Source organism: Perca fluviatilis, chromosome 9, assembly GCF_010015445.1.
Source record: "Perca fluviatilis chromosome 9, GENO_Pfluv_1.0, whole genome shotgun sequence".
Lineage (NCBI taxonomy): Eukaryota > Metazoa > Chordata > Actinopteri > Perciformes > Percidae > Perca > Perca fluviatilis.
In genome coordinates, this window is record NC_053120.1 from 7,153,583 (window position 1) to 7,181,270 (window position 27,688).

The 27,688-nt window shown below is 40.7% G+C and overlaps 1 protein-coding gene across 1 annotated transcript in view; it reads right to left on the reverse strand.

The window, feature by feature from the left end:
- Positions 1–409: 409 nt before the first annotated feature.
- LOC120564877 (adenylate cyclase type 1-like) overlaps positions 410–27,688 on the reverse strand; it is a 54,375-nt gene continuing 27,096 nt past the window's right edge. The window contains exons 9-20 of the mRNA XM_039810129.1: positions 26,185–26,382; positions 22,942–23,039; positions 22,686–22,770; positions 21,303–21,392; positions 16,623–16,882; positions 16,275–16,401; positions 13,372–13,488; positions 8,894–9,040; positions 8,309–8,407; positions 7,587–7,701; positions 4,892–5,016; positions 410–3,132 (exon numbers count right to left, since the gene is read on the reverse strand). Of these exons, the coding sequence (XP_039666063.1) occupies positions 2,803–3,132; positions 4,892–5,016; positions 7,587–7,701; positions 8,309–8,407; positions 8,894–9,040; positions 13,372–13,488; positions 16,275–16,401; positions 16,623–16,882; positions 21,303–21,392; positions 22,686–22,770; positions 22,942–23,039; positions 26,185–26,382 (1,791 nt within the window). The 3' untranslated portion in view covers positions 410–2,802. The remainder of the gene's footprint in view (positions 3,133–4,891; positions 5,017–7,586; positions 7,702–8,308; positions 8,408–8,893; positions 9,041–13,371; positions 13,489–16,274; positions 16,402–16,622; positions 16,883–21,302; positions 21,393–22,685; positions 22,771–22,941; positions 23,040–26,184; positions 26,383–27,688) is intronic.

Genomic DNA, 27,688 nt, shown 5'->3' on the forward strand with positions numbered 1-27,688 from the left:
ACACAATCTCTGCAGTGTGAATGTTTTTCTGGTAGTGGACGTGTTCATAACATCAGCGTGAGGCTCCTTCTGAACAACAGTTTTTTTTGTCTGCAAATAAGCTAAACTAAACTAAAGTAGGCAAAGCAACTCTATTCATATAGCTTAGTTCAGCAACAAGGTAATCCAAAGTGCTTTACATAAAACATAAAAGAGCAGTTAAAAACAATTAAAAACATATCAACTCTCTCAGAGAAAACAACACGCTGACATTGACCCCAATGTTGCTCCAAACTTCTTACATCAGCTACTCTGTTTTTCTACTGTTACGTAACCTTATAACTGAGCTCAATGGCCTCTCAATATGCACTGTGTGTGTGTGTGTGTGTGTGTGTGTGTGTGTGTGTTGGTAAAAATAAGCACAGGAAGATCACTTTTAACTCCAGGAGACATGTCCCCGCTGGCTTTATTTTTTATAATCATAATACGTCCAATATCATCGCAGTGCAAACACTTAGTATAAAATATCGTCTTTAACAAAATTTACATTCACATAAAACATCTCGATAAATACATCTTCAACAAAAGAACTTGACAAATATCGGTTCATTCATAATATATCTCTGAAAAAGACTCTGCAATGTACAATAATAGCAAGTAATACCTACATATAACAATTGAAACCCGTATCATACAGTATGAAAATATCCAATTTACAGGAAAAAAATATTGTAAATAACTTCTTTTCCATCAATTTCAAACAACTGGTTAAAGCAAGTGTATAAAAATCCTCATTTTTAATCTCTTAGAAACTCAAATTAAGCATTCAAGCTACTATATAGACTGTATGTATATATTTTAAATATGATGACAAGAAGTACAACATCATCATTTCAGTCAGTTTATCGTGTCCAAATAAATCTTTTCAAAAAAAAATCAACACTTGCCATCATTTCATCATTGAGTTACAAAACTGTTAAAGAACAGTAAAAATACAGGCATTCAACAAAAAGGGAAAATCCACAATAACCGTAGCCACGCATTCAGTTGTGCTACAGCTCAACACCAACAAGTTTGATATGTTTATGAAAATAGGTTGGCACATTTGAAAACCAGCTACCTGTTGACTACAGCAGGAGCGGGGAGGAGGTGAAACCCCCGTCCTGATGTCAAACTGTCCTAAAAAAAGAAGGTTTGCACACCAAGCTCATGAAGAAGACACGGGTCAAAAAAAGCACCTTACATTCAAGAGGACCGCTACCTTTAGCGCATGCATGAGGACTACATTTAAACAGAGTCACTGTGTGTCCGCTGCTCGGCCTGTATGAATGTTTCATCAAAGCATGCATGTAAGAGCCACAGGCTTGCAGGCAGTGCATGCTAGAACAGATTAGAGGAGAGTTAATGGCTGTGGTAAGCCCTACTGTGAGTAGCATGCTATACCATAAAATAAATCATCTGGATTTGTGTGAGGAAGCCAGACACAGAGGTTTGGGTGTCTCCTCATAAACAGCAGTTTTCTTCGCTCGACCAAAGCAGATTTTGAGTTCATGAAAATAGTAGAACGGAATATTGAAACAATAGAAAATATTTTCTTAATAAACAAGCACGCAGAGAAAAAAAAACAGTTTCTTTTTTCAAATAGAAATCCACGAGGAAGGAATCACACTCGCACAATACAGAAAATAAGTTTTTCTAAGTCATGCGTCAACTCCACAGAGATACAGACTGGTGTGGCTAGCTATGCACATTCTATTGGCTACATACAATATCAGGTCAAAAATAGGATCCAGCTGGCTACAGCATGCAAGGGGCTGAGATAGGAGACAAACCGCTTTATTGCTACACTTTGACGAGGAAGAATCTGGAAGTCAAGCATCACAGGGAAACAGACAGCACACATGACCGAAATGCAGCAGTGGCATCATGCACTCAAAGACACTGAGCGGCTCAGGGTAACAAGAGTTTACCTCATGTGCCGCTGGAGCGTTAAAGTGAAGGGGCATAAATGTCCAGGAGATGATTTGAAGGCAATGCCCTGTCATATTTTGGCAAGTTTATACTACCATTTACAATTATACATTTGGCTTCATCCACTTTAAAAACATATACCTCTTGGACAACTGCAATTCATTAATTCATCTGAAGTGGTGTCCAATAAATCAATAAAGGATCTAAAAGGCAAAAAAATAAAAAATGGCAAGGAACTCATTGTGAGGGGTGTTCGCTAAGGCAAAAGCACTGATTTGGCTTCATACTGAGAGAAAAGGGTCAGCTAAAAGTTGTTAAAGGAAATTCCACATGTGGTTGTTGTTGCGACAGAGGCTTTCGTGCTACACTATCAATTGTGCAATTGTTTGTTATTTCGATGCTGATTTAGGTTGTTGCAGTTGTGGAGACAGTAGTGGGTGTCGACTCTGAAATCGCGAAGACACCCTTAACCTTCGATTGGTTACTGAGCAACGTGGCTGAAAGAATCCTGCGTCTTGTTCGTGGCACCCCAACCGGTGTGAAACAACAAACAGGCCTCGAGTGTGGAGGGAGAGTCCGACCGAGGTCGCCTAAACGCAGTCCAGGCCCCGAGTCTAGGCCCCGAGTCTAGGCCCCGAGTCCAGGCCTCCCATTGGACGATTAGCGCCTCAGCTGCCTCCCACAGCCAGTAGAAGAAGAGTGGAGGTCGGCTCTTTTTCCCCGCTTTGAAAAAACTCTCTCTGCTACCGCTATCTTGTTGCCATCCGTGCTATCCCCCCCACACACACCCCCCCCACCCCTCCTCCACTCTCACTTTCTTGTTAACCACGATCACAATGAAGAAAGTATCCGTCACACCGTTGCCGTGGGGACAGAGGGCAGGTACCTGGTGGCGCTGGAGGAGGTGGTTGGTTTGGCCGTGCTCGGGCTCGGGGTCCTGGCCGTAGCGTAGGTGGTCACGGAGGGGGCGGGGCTCAGCCTGGTGCAAACGCTGCCCTGGGTGAACGCGCTGAACCGCCGCTCGCCGTTGCCAGGCTGCTGCTGGATATGAGGTGGTCTGCTGCCGTGCCTGCGCCCTTCCAGGAAGTATGTGAGCATCTGACCTTTGCCCTTCACGCTGACCTGGCCCCGGCACACAAAGTTGTAGTGGTCTGTGAGGAGACGGTGAACCTCCTCTGTCACCTGGAGAGGAAACACAGGAGGAGGAGGTTTCTCATGATGTCAGCTCTTCATACTAAGGGACAGTTGAGCAAAAAAAGCTCTCCAATACGCTGCATTGCTTTCACTTAAAACAATGTACGGAAGGAATTAGTCTGGATCGACGAAAAGTACATTTCCAGGATAAATCCTGACATGTCCGCTCTCTGTGTCTTGCTGTTCTCAAAATCCCTTCGCTACAGGATACAATAAAAAACTTCCAGCCAGCAAGCTACACGCTAAAAATGGCAAGTTTTGAAAAAAGATGTATGCAGGCCTGCTTGGTTCTTTAGATGTATGATTGCAAAGATTTACAAAGAATATGTTTACAGCATTTACTATCTACTTTGTAACTGCGATGTTTCGGGACAGATTTGTGGGATTGCTGTGGACAAAGTACACACGGCGATACACTGGTAAGAGCAAGTTACGTTTAAAGGTCCCATGGCATGAAAATTTCACTTTATGAGGTTTTTTAACATTAATAAGCGTTCCCCCAGCCTGCCAATGGTCCCCCAGTGGCTAGAAATGGTGATAGGTGTAAACCGAGCCCTGGGTATCCTGCTCTGCCTTTGAGAAAATGAAAGCTCAGATGGGCCAATCAGGAATCTTCTCCTTATGAGGTCATAAGGAGGAAGGTTACCTCCCCTTTCTCTGCTTTGCCCGCCCAGAGAATTTGGCCCGCCCATGAGAGAGAGAGACATCATGGCTTTCAAACGAGCAAAGTGGCAGTTGGTCAAGGTCACACCCCCATACCTTCCCCCCCCCCCCCCTCTCTCCTCCTCAATAGCTACAGACACAGAAATGGCACATACTAAGGAAAGGTCATTGTGGGACTGGCTCTAGTGGCTGTAATTCTGCACCAAGGCTGAATTTCGGGAAAGAGACTTCAGATACAGTATTAGGGGACCACTAAGGTCTATATAAAAGAGACTTCAGATACAGTATTAGGGGACCACTAAGGTCTATATAAAAGAGACTTCAGATACAGTATTAGGGGACCACTAAGGTCTATATAAAAGAGACTTCAGATACAGTATTAGGGGACCACTAAGGCCTATATAAAACAGACTTCAGATACAGTATTAGGGGACCACTAAGGCCTATATAAAACAGACTTCAGATACAGTATTAGGGGACCACTAAGGTCTATATAAAGCATCCAAAGAGCACCATGTCATGGGACCTTTAACCATGTATCCAGCTAATTTAAATAGCGACCATTACTGTACTGTGTGAACAGTTAACTTCATTTAATACTGTATGTGGCGTTTTCTTTAGCGGGGTGCAAATGTTCCACCAACATAGGTTCCTTCCCCAGACAGCCACAAGACGATTGTGATTGGTTTAAAGAAATGCAAACCACCTGGAGCGTTTTTTTCTCCTATCCCAGAATGTTATGTGTGGTGTTAGCCAGACCTATCTTTACAGAACTGTGGAGATGGGTCTGGCAATGGGAGACTAGGTTTTGGATCTCTGTGCAGGCACAGTGGTAGTACCAAACTAACTTAACAAGACTTCAGAAAGCTACACACAACTACTGTGCCCAGACGCTCTTTGCCAAGAAATACTTCTTCAAGTAAACTAAGCTAAAACTAAACTGACGTCTCTCTAAAGCCACAAATTGTTGGCATGGTTTTTCTGTTTGAATGTTTTTTTATGCTGTCCTTTTGACCAGGTCTCTCTTGAAACAATCTCTATGAGACTTTCACCTAGGGAAATAAAGAAGACTGAAGTACTGTACCTGGATCTTTCCTTGTACCCCGGTGCTGTCCATCCTGCTGGCTACGTTCACTGTGTTTCCCCAGATGTCATACTGAGGTCTTCTGGCTCCAATCACTCCTGCCACCACTGGTCCCACATTGATACCTGGACACATGAACACAACGAATGGGCTGAAACACACACCCAACAACATTCAGGTCTCAAGTTTTAAAACAATGAAAGTGCTCTCACTCAGATCACATTCAACTAATATCCTTTTCATCTGATTTTCAATAATATTTCAAAGAATAATAATCATTGTTTTAGGTTATTTTGTCATTAAAACAGAACATATTGAGCCATGTGTTTTGTTTGGTGTTCCTTTTAAAGGTCCAGTGTGTAATGTGTTTAGTTGTTCATTATCAAAATCTGTGTTGCCCGTTCATAAACTTGTCCTTTTACATGAATATTTACCTCCACCATCAATTCCAAGTATTCCTATCGGCTTGAAATTTTACATTTGCATTCGCATGAACTGGGGTAGACGCTACATATTCATGCGCCATCTTGAAATACGTTAGCCGGTAAGGGAAATACAGGACATACTGCTCAGCCTTTCGCGTTTTCGCTGTCACATGATAAACTCACAGGTGCTGCTAATGCTGCTAATGGGTATCTTGGCTTTTTGAAGCGTGAAGGCTACCGTAGCTGTAATATGTACTTTGAACTGCGTGGCGCGAGAGAATTGATTGCGATATATGATCTCAACGCTAGATGGGAGAAATTCCTACACATTGGACCTTTAAATCCTTGCATGAGGAGTTTAGCAAATGCAGTTTCCCTTCCTCGATTTGATGCCAAGTAACACCAGGGACAGAATCACCGATACAGATACTCTTTAAAAGCTGCTACTGTTCATGAGGGGATAGCTATGTTTCATGATCTATAAGGTATAAATTATATATTGTATATTGTACGAGTAATTAGGCGAGTGCATCATTGATAAGCTCCTTCTAATTGCCTTTTCATTAATATCAAGTGATTTGCTAAACATTTGGCATTTATCTTTCTCTGTTTATTACTAAATCACATGCATGTTAAAACAAAGGACCATTTTAAGGATTTTTTTTAAATGATAAATTACAAACATTGTGTAAAATCTCTGACAAAGTGATTGCTGCACAACCCGAAAAGGATCCAGTGTTAAGACTGATTCTTTTTTCTTTTTGGTATCGATCCTGTGAATGCTAGTGTAAATACTCTTAAAACACTGTTACTCTGAACTTAACTTTCAAGTGCGTTATTAGCCAAAAGAATTGGGTGAAGATGACCTAATATGGTTCTATTTTTAGATTTGAAGATCATATAAGCACTCTTTTTAACATTAAGGGATCATTTATTGGATTTGAGCCATGTCTCCATCTCATCTAGAACATTGTTCATACAAGATATCAACCTATGTGCATCTTTATCTGTAAGAAAAATATTGGTATTGTCAGCATAAAAAAAAGGAGATTGCTTCTTTTGATATCAAATGCAAATCATTGATGTAGATACGAAAATAAAACCTAGTGTGGAACCTGGTGGAAAACCAGAGTGTATGTGACTATATGATGAAATAGATGCATTCCGAATGACATATTGTTTACTGTTAAACAAGTAGCTTTTAAACCAATTGAGTTCAGTACCAACTGGTAAACCGACTGATAAATAAAACAACGTTACTAATTACACCACTGTGACGACATGTCTCTCTGCAAATCAGTGGCATTGATTGCTCCTCCGCTCTCTTCGCTGGTTACCAATTACTGCCCGCATCCGCTTCAAGACACTTGAAGACAGTACTTGCATAGAGGGCCACGAACGGATCAGCCCCAGCATACATCCAGGACATGGTCAAACCATATACCCCAACCCGCCCACTCCGCTCTGCATCAGCCAACCTGCTTGCTGCCCCCTCACAGCGAGGGACAACTAATCACTCAACGAAATCCCGACTGTTTGCTGTCCTGGCTACTAAATGGTGGAATGAGCTAAAGTCTAAAAACACATCTCTTCCGACTACACCTCGGATAAACATAAAATATATATACACATTTCTTGACGCTGCACTTTCATATGGCTCTTTGTAGTTTTGCTTATTTAAAGCTAATATACTTGCACTTACTACTTGTTGTCTGGAGTTTACACCTTCAGGGTTGAAAGCACTTAATTGGAAGTCGCTTTGGATAAAAGCATCAGCTAAATGACATGTAATGTAATGTAATGTAATGTAATGCTTCATCTTTAAAGCCACAGTTCAGCAGGTTTTATAGGCCAAACTTTGTTTTTCTGCACTTTCTGGAAAGCCAGCATTACGCAAATTCCTAAAAGTTGCATTTGTGTAAAAGGGGGTTCAGCCAAGCACACAAAACACATGCAGTTTTGACACATGCAGCCCCACAGTCTGCAGACAGGATGGCACTGTGTACACCAGGCTACACTGGGATTAAACAAGGGCTCCTGTTGCAGGCTCTCCACAGGATACCCAACACAATGGAACCCAGAACTTCAGGTCTCGCTGTGACTAGCTTCCTGGAGTCAACGCTCTTTCTGTGATGCATTTCCTTCCAAACTTACCGGCACTGAGCAGCGGTGGTGTCCAGTGCAATGGGTCAGAAGAAGCTCCAACGCCAATGTTTATATTGACCAGTGCGTGTTTGTGTGTGCATGCATGTGTGTGTCTTTTCACTCACCTACTCTCAGGACAAAGTCATTGTAAGACTGGTAGTTGATGGCATCCAGGACGTCAAACATATCAATGGCAAAATCTGACACTGTGCATAAATGTGAGGTGGTGGACTTCTTCACCTGTGAATCAGAGAAACACACAAATGTCAGCAGGCCCAAACGGAATCTGCAGTTTTTTTTTTTTTTTTTTTTTTTTAACAGTTAACTGAGTTTAATTCTTTTTCTTTTCAAATCTGCGGAAAATTCTGGCCCTGAATATAAGAAAAACGCACATTTATGCACAAACAAGCACGCTTACGTCCAAGTTAGAAATTGATATTACCCTCCAGTTCTGTTTCCCCTATGTAATTATATACATTATTATCTGGGAGCGCCACAAAAGCACACACCAGGGTTTTCCCCAAAGTCAAACCACCTTTGTGACTGACTGTAAAGTTTGAGTAAAGTTTTGCAGAAGTTGCAGAAAGAGCCCTTTTGTTTGTCAGCTTTGCATAATTTACAGAAACTTTATGAATGCAGTATATGCTGACACCACAGAGGCCGGTAATCCCTCACAGAGGATTTGTGGAGTGAAAAGTGACAAATATCAACACGCAGAAAATAGCTACCTGCAAATACTAGGCCTCTCAAAACTGCCGTGTGCATTCATCAACGGTTTCGACGCGTGCTAATACCTTCCAAACACAAAACTTCATACGGGATCTAAATGTAGCTTCTGTATGTGTACCTTGGAGGCAGTTGTAGGAACCAGTCCTACTGCAGCCATGTACGTACTGCCAATAGTCTTGATTTTCTCAATATCCCTGTAGCACTCTTTGTCCATAAGCTGGAAGGGGGAAAAAAAGAGGAAAAAAACAGGATGAAAGCGTTACTACTATTGCAAATTTAAAATCAGTTCATACAGTATATATTATTGGTTCATATATATTATAGCTTGTGATGGCAAGCAAATCCAAATGCAAATTAAAATGGACTATTTTAGCGTGTTTGAGTAAATGAAAGCTTCATGTTGTTGATTATAGATTCAAGCAGGCCAAAAGTCATCTGTAAGTCATTCCTTATTCTGAAAACTTTCCCAACCGCAACCATTGCTTATTATATTGCATCAATAAACACAGTATTTTTTAAACCCTCAGTCATGGCCACAATGTCATCTTTTTTAAATGAGATTATGGAGGTCATGTTGCCCCAGATTCTCCAAAGGCAGAGCAGGCAGACATGAAAACTGCAGGGGGAATGTATATATATATATATAAATATATATATATATATATAAAAACTGCAGATTTACGATGCAACAAAATTGACTCACCTCATCAAAGTCGGCGATGATCTCATTGAGCAGCCTGAGACACTCGACGCCCATGTTGTTCCCGTCCAACTCAATGTAAAAGTCGTTGAAGTTGGCGATGGAGGCGAACAACACTCCGACCTGAGCGTAGGACTGGTAGTACAGGTCCTGGGGAGAGAAAGTGAAGACAAAACTGGCATGACCTATAGCTGTGGGAAAGATAAATCACAAGGCATTAAAGGGTCGGTTTTAGTTTTGGTCTTATTTGCTCAACATCCGAGATATCCGCCTTCGCCCCAGTAAAACGGAGATGAAGTGTCCCTGTTAATCCACAGACCGCACTGTGAACAGTTTTCATTTGAACGACTTTCCTCTCTGAGGAAATAGTGCCTTTTAAAAACTAAAAACAGTGTGTTCTGTGGATTATCCAGACTAACGGGATGTCATTTTTCAAGTCAATTCTATTCACTTTCGTTGTATCGGGGGGGTTGGGGCACTACAGTGGATCAGTGGTTAGCACTGTCGCCTCACAGCAAGACGGTTCCGGGTTTGAATCTGCTTCTCCTTTCTGTTTGGAGTTTGCATGTTCTCCCTGTGTTAGCGTGGGTTTTCTCCTGGTTCTCCATTTCTTCTGTACTTGTGAATGATTGTCTGTCTCTATGTCAGCCCTGTGAAAGTCTGGGGACGTGTCCAGGGTGTACCCCGCCTCTCGCCCCATGTCAGCTGGGGACCAATTAATAATGTTATGTATTTTCCATTAGTCTTGTTGAAGCTATTTGCAAAATGATACTTGTGTCCAAAAAAAAGTCTGTATTATTTAGCCATATATTGTACACCAAAGTTCCAAAAAAAAAATTCTTCTTCCTTGCACACTTACAGTGTCTGCTCCCTGTGGATTTACATGTATTTTTGATACACAAATAGATTTCCCATGGGATGTACAATAGTTAAATAATGTTATAGAAACATAAAGGCCAGCTGCATTGCAGCTTATGGTTCAGATTCAAGAATCAGGAGAGTCATGAAGTCTTTGATAGCAACACTGCAAGTGTATTACCAATCAGGTTCTAAGTGATAAGAAATATAAAATAAGCAAGATAACTTTTTTGGGTTGTAATTTCTGTACTGACTAAGGTCACTGCACACATCTTAGGAACATATTTATACTGTATATATATATATATATATATATATATATATATATAAAGTGTATAAAGGGCAAACAAATCCAGTATGATTGCATGTGGCCACTGTAGAAAAAAAAACATTTTTTCAAGCATAATGTTGGAGCAGATAAACTTTTGAATTCCTGGCAGCAGAGTCCCACTGTGCTGTGTTATGAATACAGTGTATGGGTGAACTTTAGCCCAGAGGAAAGAGAGGACGCCGTTCTATACACTGTAGCTGCGAGGGGTCACCGATGTGCCGGAAACATACTTCCTGACTTCCTGCCCCCAGTGTTTACTAGTCTCGGCCTACTGTAGCTCTGCAGAAGCATTGTCAGTTGTGAGAAGAAAACAAAAACCTCTGGATGATGTCACTGTGATGTCATCAGGATTATTTCATTTCGGGATTATAGACTTTAACAGAAGTTACAAACTGGGGGTATGGAGTTCGTAAGAAATGGGACATTAACCAGGCAGAAAAAGGTGTAATGCAAAGAAACTGTCCAGGTGCATTATTGCAAATGGAGGTTCCTACATTTTTGGAGCTTGACCCATATCAGGGACTGGATTTTAACCACTCTTCTTTGGATCACCTCCAACTCCCAAAACATTATTAAAGTGCAATATGAAATCGCTTGTTTAAGTCTGTTCTTTAAGTCTGTAAGTAATCATTTCTCATGTCAGTCAAAGACCCCCTTGTGGTCAATGTGTTTGTAGTCCTTGGGCTCATTATGCTACAATTTAGCTCTGATTTGTTTTATTTTTCTAATAGGCTAAATTCTGGCTTGCAACATCAAAGCTGTGTCCTAATTGTAGTTGTCTTCTTTAACACAAAACAGGCACTGAATACTTTGTACTATACAAAGTATTACAATTACACAATCACCAGGCAAATGCATGTAACCCTTTATGATAATATTTCCTGCTTCTGTATCTATTTTGCAAAGCTAAAATGCTGATTTTAGAATATATACAATACATACAATAATATGGGAGGGGGAGGAGTTTGCAACATTGTTTTGCTTATGTGCTGTTTAATGGAAGGATTTGTAAATAAAAGCTATTATTTCAGTTTTTAACATTAGAATGTTCCACTTTGTTAATTTGAAAATGTTTTGAAAAAACAGGAATTACAGCACAAATGTTACTAGTTATGAGCCATCGGATCCATACATAATGTTTCCATCCATGCATATTCATACTCATAACTTTTAAAGTTGGATACTAACATCACACCTACAAAAATGTCCAAGTATGCAGCCTAGACAATATGGACGCAGTGTTAGTGTTTACAAAGCTTGTCCTCTTTCGGGGCTACAAATTTCCTGAAAGGATGTATGTATTCATCACTTCCTGAGAAAGGGAGGAGGGGGCCAAGGAAGGAACAGAGATCAGTGGAGGGGATGTTCATCAATCAGTGGATACAGACACATAGGGCTGTCAGCTCACACTTCCACTTTAACACCACAACATATGGTCAGGTCAAGCAGTGCCATTGTCCTAACCAGCTGGGATATATTTCCAACATTAAGACCCAAACACTTGCAGGGCATATTGGACATTTCTTTGCAATATACGTCCAAACATGAAGCCTGCAACCTGCTCCAGTTTTAACCAGCAAACTATCCACGTATAATTCTCCTGCATTACCTAAATAAAGAACTGAATACCAGCTTGCAGTGTTTTCACTCGGTTTGTGGAAGACTTGGGTGCACTTATTCGGCGGTGGAGTTTAAGGGTCCTCCCTCAAGAAAATATCACTTTTTTTTTTAATAAAAGAAAATGCAATTTCACATCAATTTGGACCATTATTATAACCATATCACCGTCTAAAACGGTGGAATACTGTAGCTGGAGCAGATAATAAAACACTCAAAAAGCTTTAAGACAAAACTTGCTAAAGAAGTCCACTGGGGACCAACCACAACCATTAGATGTGAGAAAAGTATTTTGGTTACATTTTTTTGGCTTAGGTGGTGCCCAAAACGGCTGAGCTTGTAATGGTGTTCATATAATTGTAAGATTAGATTTGACACTAGCCAAAAAGCATTCATTTGGTGATTTATGGGTCCAAAGACACCCTGAGCTAACAGCTAAATTTGGTTGAAAAGTGACAAATGTTTAAACGTCTAGGCCTCTAGTTTCACTGCGGAGTGATCTGGCAGTATTTAACTGGATTAAAGACCAGCAGCAATGTGCGCAAAGCCAGCGGTAATGAGACTGAAAAGAGGTGTGACTAATTCAAAATAATCAGCTGCATGGGTTGTCCCTGTAACAGCCAGCTCAGCTACTGATATTATGCAATTTTCATTTGCAGAACTTTATCACCCCAGAGATCCAGACAAACTATATCTTTAGCTCCAGGTTGTTGAAAGAAATGTGAGGAGAGAACACTCGCTCCATCTCATTTCACAAAATCCAGTTCTGTGTGCATTAAAAAAAAAAAAAAAAAAATCAAAATGAGAAGTTTGTTTTTGATAATGCTTAATGTATTTCATGAAGGCAGTAGGACGTGTATGATTTTATTCAGCAGGACTGTAGGAAACTTTACCGCAAGCAGCAGCAAGTCCTGAAAAAGCCTGGGGCACTGGCTCACTAACTACTGTATCATCATCCCTGTATAATATTCATATAGTATCTTCATAGACACAGAGAACATATCTAGTAGGGATTAGTACTTAACAGTGAGTTTAGCATACTTGGATTCTAGTAGGTAATCAGATAATATTGCTAATTACATGTTACATGTATATTTCTCTGTCATCAGTATTTAATGTTTGAATGTGTCCACATTTATATTTTTTCTTAACAGTATGTATGTATGTATTATTATTATTATTATTATTATTCTCTTCTATCACGCAGTCTCAGGATCTATACCAGGATCTCCCAATGGGTCATAATTTAAGGGGTCATGAGATGAGTAGTTTCAAAGATGTAATTAAAAAGAATTTCTATTTTCAGACTTGTCCCCAGACTTTACCTCTCCAGGCTTGTAAAAGTCTTTCAAGTGAACCAATCTGAGAAAGGAAAATCACTCTTTGATCGACCTGCTCACAACTCAGACATATTGTCACACAACCTGTGACAAACATGTGCTTTTATTGACGGGGGACAAGCCAAAATAAGGTTGGGAGTCATAGATTTTGACGTCTAAAGAACATTCCCTTTTCAACCAAACTCAAGTCAAGTTTAAACCCAGATGTCTCAGTGTCTCCAACCAGCCCCTCCCGGGTGTATCAGGAAACACTGGGAAGTCTTTGCTGGTTTCAGAGGCCTTAACTCTCTGGTGATCCATGTTGGGCGAGCCTGGACATGTCTGCAGATGCTCACCATGTTCCTGGGGTTTGACATGAGGAAGTGCTGAGCCACATGAGCCGGCAGCAGGTTAAACAGGATCCTCTTGTTGTCCAGCTTCACCTTCTCCATGTCACATCTGTCCTCCTCCGCCTGGCGCCATCAGCAATTCACACAACACACAAGTGGAGAAGGAGAGGTGAGTCCTTACAGAGTCATAGGGATGTAGAGCCAAAGTGAAACGGATGCTCTATTGTCTAAAAATACAATGACGCTTCATTGCAGCTCAAAGCTCAGAGGTAGATGTAATTGCTTATCCTTATCACTAGAGGGAGATAATGACAAACAAGACAAACGTTCCCTGTCATTCTTAAAATAGAAACATGGATGCAAACACACAAACATACAATTAAAATGCACACTGTATGCATTTAGGCGTATATTAAGCCATTGCTGCCTAAAACTAAATCCTAAAGTTCTTGTAATAAAAATCTGTCATGTGAGAATATTTCAACCTGTTTCCATCAGATATCAACTTGTTTCAAGAAATGAGTGTCTGTATCTTCTTTCTTTTTTTTCTTTTGTGAATTATATTGGCGTAGGCTATACTTTTTTATTTTAACAATTAGCTTACTATAGAGCTGGGGGAATATACAAATCATAAAACAAAATAAACAAATAAACAAAAATGGATCGAGAAACAAACAAAAATGGCACAATTTCACATTGTCTTAAAGATTTAACATTCTGACCGAGTGAGAAGCATCTGTGAGTAGAGGTGGGAGGTAGTAGACCCGAACCCTAGAACCCGAGACCCATCCTGGGACCCGTATTGTTTCGGTTCCACGGTTTAAATGGGTCCGGGTTGGGTCCCGTTCTATTGCTGCGGGTCCTAAGGTCTGTTGAACTGTATACTGTATAATCCCTGTGTGTGTGTGTGTGTGTGTGTGCGCGAGTAAGTGTGCATGTGCGTGCTCGGGAAGCTAGGGGTCAGAGAGCAGTAGACCGAGCCGAGGTCAGGCCACAAGCGATGCTCGCAGCCGTAGCAAACGAGCAACCGTTACTTTAGGGCGGCTACACACTGCCTGCGTGGCGTAAGCATGGCGTTTGTGTTGCGTGTCGGCTGCATGGATTTTTCAATGTCTTTACACACCAGAAACGTGTCTGACGCTGCGCTGCTGCTAGCCATGTATGTTTCCCATTAATAAAATGAAATACCATGTTAAACATAAATATATACTGATTTGATTAGACAATGTCGGCAGTATTGACGGCAAAATAGGCTACAGAATATTTCGTTGTGTATTGACAGGTGCAACATTAGAATCGATTTATTTACTGCATTTATATTAAAACCTAGAGACTTTCAAACATCAACATGTCATTTATTAATATGTATTTGTGTCTAAATGACATATAAACATATTTTCCTATTCTATTTTGCCTGGAAAAGCTTCCAACACAGTGGATTAGCTAACCACGCTGTTTCAAGCAGCAAAAACTTTTTTTTGCCATTTTGCCATCTTTCCTGGCAAGGAGGAGGCTACTATCATTACAAAGTTTTGTTTAGCCAACTTGTAAAGTTTACTTGTTAACTCGTCCGGTTGGTTCGAGTCCAACATTTCTCGGTTCTGCACGGGTCCGCGTCCCAGCTTTCAAATTTTTGGACCTCTATCTGTGAGCTGGGCTACATGTTATAGTACACTTAGCCTATTAGACTGATAATCTGCAGACCAACTTTACACTCTCCTACACAAGGTCCAAATAAATGCTGATATAACACTACAAGGTTTCAACTGTCTATAACATTGATTGATTCATTGAAAGTGCTTACTTTGAATATGTACAGATCACAAATTGGTCTATATGCAAACATTTAGCCGAATAATAATAATTATAATTTATAATGGAGCTCAACCGATAATGATTTAAAGACTGATAGGCCTACCAATATTGATGTTTGAGAAAAATTTAAAAAAATGTATATTGACTGACAAAACAATAAAGCCGTTTGCCGTTTGTTTTAGAAAATAGTTGAAACCAGTTCAGTGTCTTGCTCAAGGACACTTTGTGCTGTAATCAGGACTCAGGAGGAGCTGAGGATCAAACCAACAACCCTACAATTACCAGCCATCCATAAATATTACTTTACTGCAATACGCAGATTTTTTTTTGCGGTGCACAAGAGCACTGACTGTGTGTATGAGCAGTAACAGGTGTGCTACAAGTAGGGTTCGGCATCGTTTTGATTTTAACAATTCTTTTTTTTTTTTTAAACATGTATTTATTGAGTGATTTGACAAACAAAAACAGTACAACAAGGCACGTAACATAAAACAGAAAGGAGCCCAAGGATCAAATGTAGTAGCTGTAGTACCCACAGTCATGAATCTGTACATCCATAGGTGTACGCTTACACGAAGTACATACAGCAGTTGTTTATCTCAACACTGTATAGTACAGATGGCACACTACAGGCATTAGGAGTATGTTATCTTATTTAGACAAAAAACTAAAAGACAGCTCAGTCCAGCCAGTTATCACTCCAACCATCCACAGATTTTAACAATTATGATTCCAATTCTTCCTTTCGATTCCGGTACTTATAGATTTTCAAATTTTTTTGAGGGCTGGAGTTGAAACGGGTCGCATGCTTATTTCACAGATAAGAGGAACATTTTATTTTGATACAATGGTGGTATACAGTTTTACCGTTCTTTTTCAGAGTGCCGCTTATTGTGTTCCATGGCTGCAACACAACAAGCGCCTGGAAGTACAGTGGCCGTTATGGAAACTAAAACTTAAATTTGGAGCTGATGATCGGATTCTAAGCCAAAAACAAAAAAAAAGATTCCATTGGAATCGCAATTTTTGAAACAATTCCAAGTTGGAACTGGTTATCGATGCCCAATCCTAGCTACAAGCACAAACAGACGTACCTGAGTAGCCCAGAGATAGTCGAGCCGCATCTTCAGGTCCAGCTGTCTTGAATGCAAAGCCAGAGCTCCAGAAAACAGCAAGGCAGCCAACACAGGATCATACCCCCCTGTGTGGAGAAACCCTCCTCTGAAAGACAAACACACACACACACACACACACACACACACACACACACACACACACACACACACACACACAGAAACCACACTGGTTGTTTGCTTCTTTAATAGGCAAATAAAAAAAAACAGAAAAGAAATATAAATTCAAAATGCATACACATTAAAAAAATTGGAGCCCAAACACACGTTGTTTCCATATCCAACACATCACATGCAGCTCAGGCTTACCCCACAGCTTGGCGATAGCCGCTGGTCTCCATGACGACAGTGTAGGTGACAGAGAGGAGGAGGAGCAGGAGGATCTTGGGGAGCGAGGAGACTCGGAGGTAGGGGACAAGAGTGAGGGTGCCGGCCACGCAGGACAGCAAAGCGTACGCCATGTTGGAACAAGCTCTGTCCGCCGCGGTGATGTTGTACGCGTCTGCAGGGCCGTCGTCCGCTGAGAGACTGGAGTTTGTCCCAACTTTCGCCCAAGGAACACATCCCACCTGGAGCAAGGGACGAAAAGGACAGAGGTTACATAAGGAAACAAATATTTCTTTGAGTTTTTGAAGTAGTTTCTGTCACAAAACAAGCTGTTTTAAGACGTCTTCTGTCAGGCTGTGCTGCATGTGGTTCATCTGTACATTTTGTAGACTTTGTTTCATTAAAACAATCATACACAGTAACACACAGTGATTTATTAATTAGATTAACCTGAAAATTATCAAAGGCCGTAGAGCTGTCCTCGACCAAAGAAATCTTTAGTCGACTAACACTTTTATGATTTTGTCGAATCCATTAGTTGCTTTAATTGAAGGTTTTGTGCGCTTTAGAGCTACAAAGATTAACCAATTAATAGATAAATTGTCAACTATTAAATTGATCGCCAACTATTTTGATAATCGATTAATCGGTTTGAGTCATTTTATGGAAAAAAGTAAATAAAAAATTTGATTCCAGCTTCTTAAAGGTCCCATGACGTGGTGCTCTTTGGATGCTTTTATATAGCCCTTAGTGGTCCCCTAATACTGTATCTGAAGTCTCTTTTATATAGACCTTAGTGGTCCCCTAATACTGTATCTGAAGTCTCTTTTATATAGACCTTAGTGGTCCCCTAATACTGTATCTGAAGTCTCTTTTATATAGAACTTAGTGGTCCCCTAATACTGTATCTGAAGTCTCTTTTATATAGAACTTAGTGGTCCCCTAATACTGTATCTGAAGTCTCTTTTATATAGGCCTTAGTGGTCCCCTAATACTGTATCTGAAGTCTCTTTTATATAGGCCTTAGCGGTCCCCTAATACTGTATCTGAAGTCTCTTTTATATAGACCTTAGCGGTCCCCTAATACTGTATCTGAAGTCTCTTTTATATAGACCTTAGCGGTCCCCTAATACTGTATCTGAAGTCTCTTTTATATAGGCCTTAGTGGTCCCCTAATACTGTATCTGAAGTCTCTTTTATATACCCTTAGCGGTCCCCTAATACTGTATCTGAAGTCTCTTTTATATAGGCCTTAGTGGTCCCCTAATACTGTATCTGAAGTCTCTTTTATATAGACCTTAGCGGTCCCCTAATACTGTATCTGAAGTCTCTTTTATATAGGCCTTAGCGGTCCCCTAATACTGTATCTGAAGTCTCTTTTATATAGACCTTAGCGGTCCCCTAATACTGTATCTGAAGTCTCTTTTATATAGAACTTAGTGGTCCCCTAATACTGTATCTGAAGTCTCTTTTATATAGACCTTAGCGGTCCCCTAATACTGTATCTGAAGTCTCTTTTATATAGACCTTAGCGGTCCCCTAATACTGTATCTGAAGTCTCTTTTATATAGACCTTAGTGGTCCCCTAATACTGTATCTGAAGTCTCTTTTATATAGACCTTAGTGGTCCCCTAATACTGTATCTGAAGTCTCTTTTATATAGACCTTAGTGGTCCCCTAATACTGTATCTGAAGTCTCTTTTATATAGAACTTAGTGGTCCCCTAATACTGTATCTGAAGTCTCTTTTATATAGAACTTAGTGGTCCCCTAATACTGTATCTGAAGTCTCTTTTATATAGGCCTTAGTGGTCCCCTAATACTGTATCTGAAGTCTCTTTTATATAGGCCTTAGCGGTCCCCTAATACTGTATCTGAAGTCTCTTTTATATAGACCTTAGCGGTCCCCTAATACTGTATCTGAAGTCTCTTTTATATAGACCTTAGCGGTCCCCTAATACTGTATCTGAAGTCTCTTTTATATAGGCCTTAGTGGTCCCCTAATACTGTATCTGAAGTCTCTTTTATATAGGCCTTAGCGGTCCCCTAATACTGTATCTGAAGTCTCTTTTATATAGGCCTTAGCGGTCCCCTAATACTGTATCTGAAGTCTCTTTTATATAGACCTTAGCGGTCCCCTAATACTGTATCTGAAGTCTCTTTTATATAGAACTTAGTGGTCCCCTAATACTGTATCTGAAGTCTCTTTTATATAGACCTTAGCGGTCCCCTAATACTGTATCTGAAGTCTCTTTTATATAGACCTTAGCGGTCCCCTAATACTGTATCTGAAGTCTCTTTTATATAGACCTTAGCGGTCCCCTAATACTGTATCTGAAGTCTCTTTTATATAGACCTTAGTGGTCCCCTAATACTGTATCTGAAGTCTCTTTTATATAGACCTTAGTGGTCCCCTAATACTGTATCTGAAGTCTCTTTCCCGATATTCAGCCTTGGTGCAGAATTACAGCCACTAGAGCCAGTCCTACAATGAGCTTTCCTTAGGATGTGCCATTTCTGTGTCTGTAGCTATTGAGGAGGAGAGGGGGGCAAGGTGGAGGGTGGGGGTGTGGCCTTGACCAACTGCCACTTTGCTCGTTTGAAAGCCATGATGTCTCGCTCTCTCATGGGTGGGCCAAATTCTCTGGGCGGGCAAAGCAGGGGAGGTAACCTTGCTCCTTATGACATCATAGGGAGAAGATTCCTGATTGGCCCATCTGAGCTTTCATTTTCTCAAAGGCAGAGCAGGATACCCAGGGCTCGGTTTACACCTATTACCATTTCTAGCCACTAGGGGACCATAGGCAGGCTGGGGGAACACATATTAATGTTAAAAAACCTCATTAAGTGAAATTTTCATGCCAGGGGACCTTTAAATGTGAATATTTTGTAGTTTCTGCGCTCCTCTGTGACTGTACTGTAAACTGAATATCTTTTGAGTTGTGGACAAAACAAGACTTTATGAAACACTGGCCGACATTTCTCACCATTTTCTGACATTTTATAGACCAACAGCTAATCGTTTTAATCAAAAAAATAATCAACGGATTAATCGACAATAAAAATAAAAGTTATCCTAGTGGGCTTTGAGTGGTGGTTAAGACTAGAAAAGTGAAGCAATATAAATGCAAACCATTGAGCATCTGTAAAACTTGAGTTTCTCCTCAAAGAATCATGGAGAGCAGCATTTTAACTTGTATGTTTACAAGACATAGCTCATAAGTTTCTTGGAAATAAATCATTCGGCATTAAAAAAGCATAAAAAAGCATAAAAAATGACTAATTGACTAAAGAAATCTAACCACTAAAGGTTGATCTATAGTAGTACATAGGCTCTACCAGAGCCTACTTAAGTAGCCTAGTAAGTGGCCTACATTGAGAAGAGAGAGAAGGCTGCACCTGTGCTTCATTGTATTTTTACACTACATATTTCAGTAGTCACACACTCGCACGCGCGCACACACACACACACACACACACACACACACACACACACACACACACACAAACATCAGAGCCTGACCGAGTTCTGGGGCCCATGCTGACACCAACCAATTTGCGTTTTAAAATATTTTAATGGGTGTTTTACACTTGAACAATAAATGTCCCATTCTTCTGAGACTCCGCGGTGCACCATCTGCTCAGCTGTGACTCAGCCAACCCGTGTACTGCAGAGACTTGAAATGACGATGAAATGATGACACTGTTTCTAACTCATATGCTTTGTTCTCCATTGTTTTATTATTACTATTTTCATACATACAAATTCTTTGTAAGATGTTTACATGCACTCTGATATCCCGACTTTAGTGTTATTCTGGTTTGGCTCATATTGAGGATATAATGTTTACATGAAACATAGAGAAACCTGGTTATTCATACATGATTCTAATAGATTTCTGATCCAAAATCTAAAATGGCGCCAACATGTCTTTGATTGAGATATAGTTAGTTAGTTAGTTAGTTAGTTATGTTCTATTTCTGTGTCATGCCAAACACTTTGGCCCATACCACATGGGATTACAAGACACCACATATCGATGTATCCAACAAACATCTTCCAGTCGCATATACAAATCATTCGGAGAAATACATGAATACAAACATACACATATACAGACACATATACACATGTATATACACGTACACACATACCACACACAAACAACAAATTCTCACCTACAATTCATCTCGATAAAGAGCTTTTTTCCTCTTCTCCCAAGCTTTATCTAGATAATTGGCTAATTTATATAAATGCTTTATAATACACTATAAATAGTCAACACATTCTCACTCCCAACTTGTCAAATATGGCAGCTAGGTCAGGACGTGTAGGGCAGGATTACGTTTAGGCAACAACATGAATTTGTAACGTATGCGGTCCGTTAGCGGAGCGTATGTGCCGTGGACTGTATGTTGTAACTAGCTACACCAGCTGCCCACACACGGCGTAGGATTGTGTGAGTCACAGGCGAGACGGAGAGCTTTTGCTTTGGGATTGTTGTTGTTTCTTCAGTTTTTTTGGAACTATATTGTTTATTAGTTTCAACCTTTTTAATTATTTTTTTTCATTGAAAAGGATTTTGTATTGATTTTGTTTCATATTGGGCTCAACAAATAATCTTAAACTTGAACTCATTATATGACAAAACTACACACTTACCACACAGGCCTGAGTAACAGAGTAGGTGAGCAGAACGAGGAAGACACACAGCACGGTTCGGATCTGGATGGAGAGGCAGCCTGGTTGACACTAAAACCAAAGAAGAAGAAAAGGGGAGGTTGGAAAATAGAACGAGTGAGCAAATGAAGCACCTGTTTATCTACTTCAATAGCGTTTTGGACACATCATTAGCCCGGAGTGGAGATGAAATGAGTGCATTTTGTGGTGTGGCTCATTATGTGCAGGCCTATTAGAGGAGACGCTTAAAGGATATGATGACAGCTCAATGTAGCATGATACCACAGTGTCATATAGAGGGTAGCGCGGCCACTCCAATCTGACTGGCAATTATCAAGTGTCAAGTCAAGTGGGTTTTATTGTCATTTCAACCATATACACTGTATATAGTGAAACAAAACAACGTTTCACCATGGATCAGTGGTGGAAAAAGTATGCAGGCCTTTTACTTAAGTAAAAGTAGCAACACACAGTGTGGAAGTACTTGTGAATGTCCAACATTCAAAATGTTACTTATATATAATTTAAGAACCCTATCTTGCAATTTTGAGTTTAAATTAAGAAAGTGTTTAGCTTCACTGAACTTAAAAAAGTTCAGTACAGATAAAGTGAACAATTTCTTACAGAGAATGTGATTTTTTTTATGTTAAATGTAATACAAATATTTAAGGTGTATTTGTACGATGAAAACAAAGTGCCTAGTAAAATGTACTTGATCAGGAAAGTTTGTTTTACTTACAAACTTAAGTTAGCGTCACATAAATCAACCTAGTAAGAGCTACTTAATTTAGAAAGTTTGTTTAACTTACAAATTTGTAAAAGCAAAACTTAAAAATGTAAAATATGATGTAATATATTTATATTAACTTATCAGGTTGTATAGTGTGTACTTATTAACGTATAAAAAGTAAAAGTACTCATTGTGCACAACTTATATTATACAACCCAGATTATAATTATTGATGCATGTACAGCACTTAATGTTGCAGCTGGTAAAGGTGGAACTGATATTATTTTATTGCTACTTTACAGACTGCTGGGTAGGTTATCTATAATAACAGTCATCACTGATGAATCGATAATGAAAATCAATGTTAGTTCCAGCCCTAGTGTTGGAGCAACAATATTAATTTATGTGTGAGAAAACTAAATTTTTGGCAACAATTCAACATCCATTGCTGATGGCATCTTTGTTTGTTTTCTTTCCAGTATCACAGCTCTAACATTCAGAGCCCTTAATGCTCTGTTTTGACACTCAGCTGTGTCAAAGAGGATGGTATCATGTGAAAAAAGTGGCATCCTTGCAAACCAGGAGTCAGGTTTCGGACCAGCATCCAGGAGGAGGATGAGGTCTTGGAGTCTTACCTGAACGCTGGTGAGATGCAGGTACATGACACAGGCGGCGTGGAAACACACACACAGCACCAGCAGCAACAGCACCAGCATCCCCCTGAGAGAGGAGAGGAGAGACCAGAGTGAGAATGGGCTGTCCTACTTTTCCACTGACTGCAGTGAAAACACCTTCCTTTTTTAATTGTCTCACTTCACTCGAGCAAGATCGATCCAATTACGCTACACGAATGGATAAATGTGTGTGTGTGTGTGCGCGTGTTGTACGTACTGTGGGATCATTAGCAAATAGATAAGGCCAAACAGAGCGGCGAGGATCAGAGAGAGAACCACCGCGCTGATGAAATGGTCGTCAGACACCTGGTGGTACTGAAAAAAGGACAAAACAGACAGAAAATGTCAACGTAAGAAGCATTCATCCATCCATCCTTTCAGATGTTTATACTGTATGTGTCAAGGTAGGAGCAGGTCAAATGTCCTTTTCCATGGGGAATCCTTACCCCGCTTTGACACCAATTGCACAAGTGTGAAATTATGTATTTTATGTATATTATTTTCTATGTAGAATGTGGTGTTGTGAGATCATCCCTATGTTTTCAGGGTCCTCTGTTCCCACGGCATGTGTGTTTCTTGACATAAACAAACATTGTATGTGATCTTTGCTGTTCAAATTGCATGGTAGAAATCCATTTAGCCTCTGTGGAGATATCAATGCCAAAAGTCAACAAAACTGTCTTGCCAGCACGTTGAGGGCATATTAAGGAGTCTAACATCAGTAGGCTATAAGCTGTGGGTGATTTCAACATATTGACCCAGGGAAACATACAGGGAACATTTGACGTAGGGAAAAACATTGCTGAGAACATAAGACGGTTTGAAAGGTGTCCTTAATGTGTCATATTAAGAGGATATTGAGCTGGGAAACATGCAGAAGGACCCCTGGAACACAGATACGTGCCTCTTAATTTTGTGCAACTTTGATTTTGCAAAAACAAAACCTAACTCCACTCTTGGAGGGCCTGGTAAAAAGTCTCAAGCATGGCTGGATGTGGATACCATTCATATTGTTGAATGTACGTCCTTTTGTCGTCCGTTACATCCGTATTGCATCACTAAAAACGTAATGTAACTCAACTCATTTTATGTTCAACCAAGCACAAACTATGCAAGCTTGTTTGGTCTGAAAGAAAGATTAGGTGTTTCCAGGCTTGTTGGGAAACAGAATCGCTCCAGACTGTTCTGGCTTTGGGTGTCCTTACAGTTTGACATGCCCAGAACACCTCCAACAATTGACCTGACACGGCACCATACCCTGTAGAGGCTCACTCTTCCATATCTGGGCCACCTTACCCCTCAGGGTGAGCTTACCATGAATGAAGTTAATTTCACCTGCTTGCATCCATGATCTTATACTTCTGGTTGGTACCCAAAGCTTCTGAAATACAGGTGATAGCTGGAGTGTAGATGAAGCTTCACCTTTAGACTCAGCCTCAAGTATGACCCACCTGGGAGAGCTAATTCCAGCTGCTGTTCTCACGCTCCATCTTACCCTTGTGAACAAGACTTGGAGAAACTTAACTTCACTTGGGGCAGCAACTCACCGATGGGAAGCAGCTAACCAAAAAGACAGAAGGATGTGAACTCTCAGACTGTCATCGTCCCAGATTAAAGCTGTAGTGCTTAGTTTCTGCCAGACCCCATGAGGAATTCTAAGTAATGACAACAACATGGTCGGCGCATCCACGAGACGCAAGCCGTCGTTGATCGCGCACTACCCCCACCCCTCTTCCACGCAGTTGCTAGTAGCGTTTATCCCTCAAATCAAGGAGGACACAGAAGATTTAAAAAAAACACAATCAAGTCTTCAGAAGAGGTAATTCTCTTGTAGAATATACATCCTCTTTGTCTCCAAAGCTGAACGCTGCTGTTATCCATTCTCAGCGGTGACGCAAAATGCATCAGGCGTGCGAATGTCACCGGATTACACCGTTTTGTAAACGTAGCCATACTGAGAAATACAGAGGAAGTTTTCTCGAGCTGATAAGCTTAACTAGTTGTGCACTATAGCTTTAAGGTCACAAACTTAGGAACTCAAGCATCTGTAAAGTAGATAAAACTGAAGATCAAAAGTGTTTTTATATTATCAGCCATTAACGTCTTTGTTAAAGATAATTTTTTGGGAGCTTTTTTCCCTTTATTCGATAGTGACAGTGGATGGACAGGAAAGGGGGGGGAGAGAAAGAGAGAGGGGATGAAACGCAGCAAAGGGCCGCAGGTAGGATTCAACCCTTGGCCGCTGTAAAAGACTCAGCCTACATGGGATGCACACTCTACTGGGTGAGCTAGAGGTCGCCCACATGAATGGCTGTGTTAAATATCATGGCATCATCTATCATTGGTTGTCAAGATTTTTACAGCCAGTCGTGGCAAAGGATCAACTAGCCGATTTAACGACTGACCTTCTGGGAACCTGCAGAGAAAATGGAAAATTATACAGTCAGCAGGACCAAGCATGTGCTGTACTGGAGCCTACATGACACTAGGTTGATTGTTTTTATGCTGTATAAGTTCAGATCTCACCACATGGCAGAGAAGTTATTCTTTATTTCTGCATGAGATAAAAGCTTTTTTTTGGCGAATGACATGGAATTAATCTAGATTATTCAAATGGATTATGAAACAATCACCTGATGTTTGGTCAACATAAAGAGAGCTCTAGAGATCTGATGTGTGGTAAGATCTATACTTCTGGGACCACGATGTGACGTGTCCTGACCCCTACCAGCATCCTTTGAAAGAAATCTTCCTACTGTAGTTGCGTGGGAGTAAATAAACACTCATTTGAGTCTCAATTTGTTTCTGCTGTTCCTAAAGGATGAGACATCTAAAATCTGTTAAAATTTATTAAGTTTATTTTTTATTATGATTCTTCTGCTACCAGTTTGAATGTTTAAATTACACACACACACACACACACACACACACACACACACACACACACACACACACACACACACACATCCCTGTTCTGTGTCTCCTTTATGTCTCTACCCACGCACACACAGGAGAAAGATATCACGTGTGCCACTCAGACTTTCCCAAATCATTATCTGCACCCCCTCCTGAGAGGGTGGGTGGATTCCACACACACACACACACACACACACACACACACACACACACACACACACACACACACACACACAAACACACAAACACACACACACACACACACACACACACACACACACACACACACACACACACACACACACACACATCATAGACAACAGGCGTGGGAGAGAGGGAGAAACGGGGAGAAAGATTTAGAGACTGTGTAGGGTATGTATGTGAGAGAAGGGGGAGGGGGGCTGCAGTCACGAAGCATGTTACCTTATGTGTGGTGAGGAAAGAATATATTTGTTACATTTTGTAAATATAAATCCAAGTTGCTGGCTTCTCTGCAGATGTTCAGTGTGTGTGTGTGTGTGTGTGTGTGTGTGTGTGTCCTCACCCGGCGCTCCCTGTCTCTGCTCGTGTAGAACAGGGTGACGTAGTTGAGGTCTGTTGTGTCGGACTCGGTCTGCCGTGCTTCGATGAGCCGCCCGATGTAGCGGTTGACTCGCGTTCCTGGCGAGTGCTGCACGGTGGTGGTGGTGGAAAAGGACGTTCGACTCCTCAGCTTCTCCGACGCAGTCCGCAGGGCTCTCCGCTGTCAGACACCGAGAAGACAACACAATCAGTCTCTGCAGAGGCCTGTTTCATGTGTTAAAGTTGACTGGTGTGGAGGGGCATACTGCACTTAGTGATTTTATCATAACTTTACAAACATCAAGATGGGACCAAGATGAAAAGTCTGCACCCATGCTTGCCTGGCCCTGTGAGGATGCAGTGCTCATTATACACACACACAAAAATAGTTTGATGAAATGCAGACAGAAAACGTTGCACCTCATTACCACTAGTTGGGTAGGAAACACGCTGTTACATATAAATTCACTGAGAAAAGCAATAGTATGCTTTTTATTTACTCATGTTGGCACAAGGTGGCGATTACTGTATGCATTTAATCTGAGCTCATTTCACATCATCCCCACACACACACACACACACACACAACTGGTTGAGGCAGAAGGCCGCTCACCAAGAGCCAGGTTCTGTCCGAGGTTTCTGTCTATTAAAAGGACGTTTTTTTCCTCGCCACTGTCACACGAAATGCTTGTTCTAGGGGTGAATTGTTGGGTCTCTGTAAATTATAGAGTGTGGTCTAGTTTGGTCTATCTGTAAAGTGTCCTGAGATAACGGCCTATGATTCGACACAATAAATACAATTGAATTGACAAATTACTACTTTTTAAAAGTGCCCGCAAAAGTTTCTACATGCCCCAATTTTTTTGACAGTGTGGACAAAAGTTAACCCCCAAAATATTTTTCCCATTTCCTACGCTGCACAGCTGCAGTTTTGCCTCGTATAGAAACAGGTTTATTTTGGCCGCCACTTTCAACAGCCACACCATGATGAGTAGCCACATTCACTAGGAAGTGGCAGTACTGAATGCTAATAAATCAGTACTGATAATAATAACTTATCATCCATCACATGATTAAATATTCTTTTGCCCAGATACTTTGAAGTGTCATAAATCCATTATTAAGTTTCGCTGTGACACAAAGCTAGGATTTTGGCTACTTGAATAATCATGTAACAATGTGGCTAATGCTATTAGTGGAGATGATACCAGGCTGTGGGTGATTACCAGCTGTCATAATGCATAATGACCGGGCAGATTACGGCTAGCAGGCTATTTCTGACAGGCAGACCCTGGTTTGCCACGACACCAGTCGTCAAGCACCAACCGGCCACTGTCACTGAATCAATGCTGCTTTAAAGCAAATATACTCACAAAGCTAAAGAGAAATGCGCGATCATGCTCAAATTAATGCTCATATTCACATGCAAATATTATGTACACAAAAATTCAGCAAGCGTACGAGCAGTGAGTTTTCATCAAAAGTTG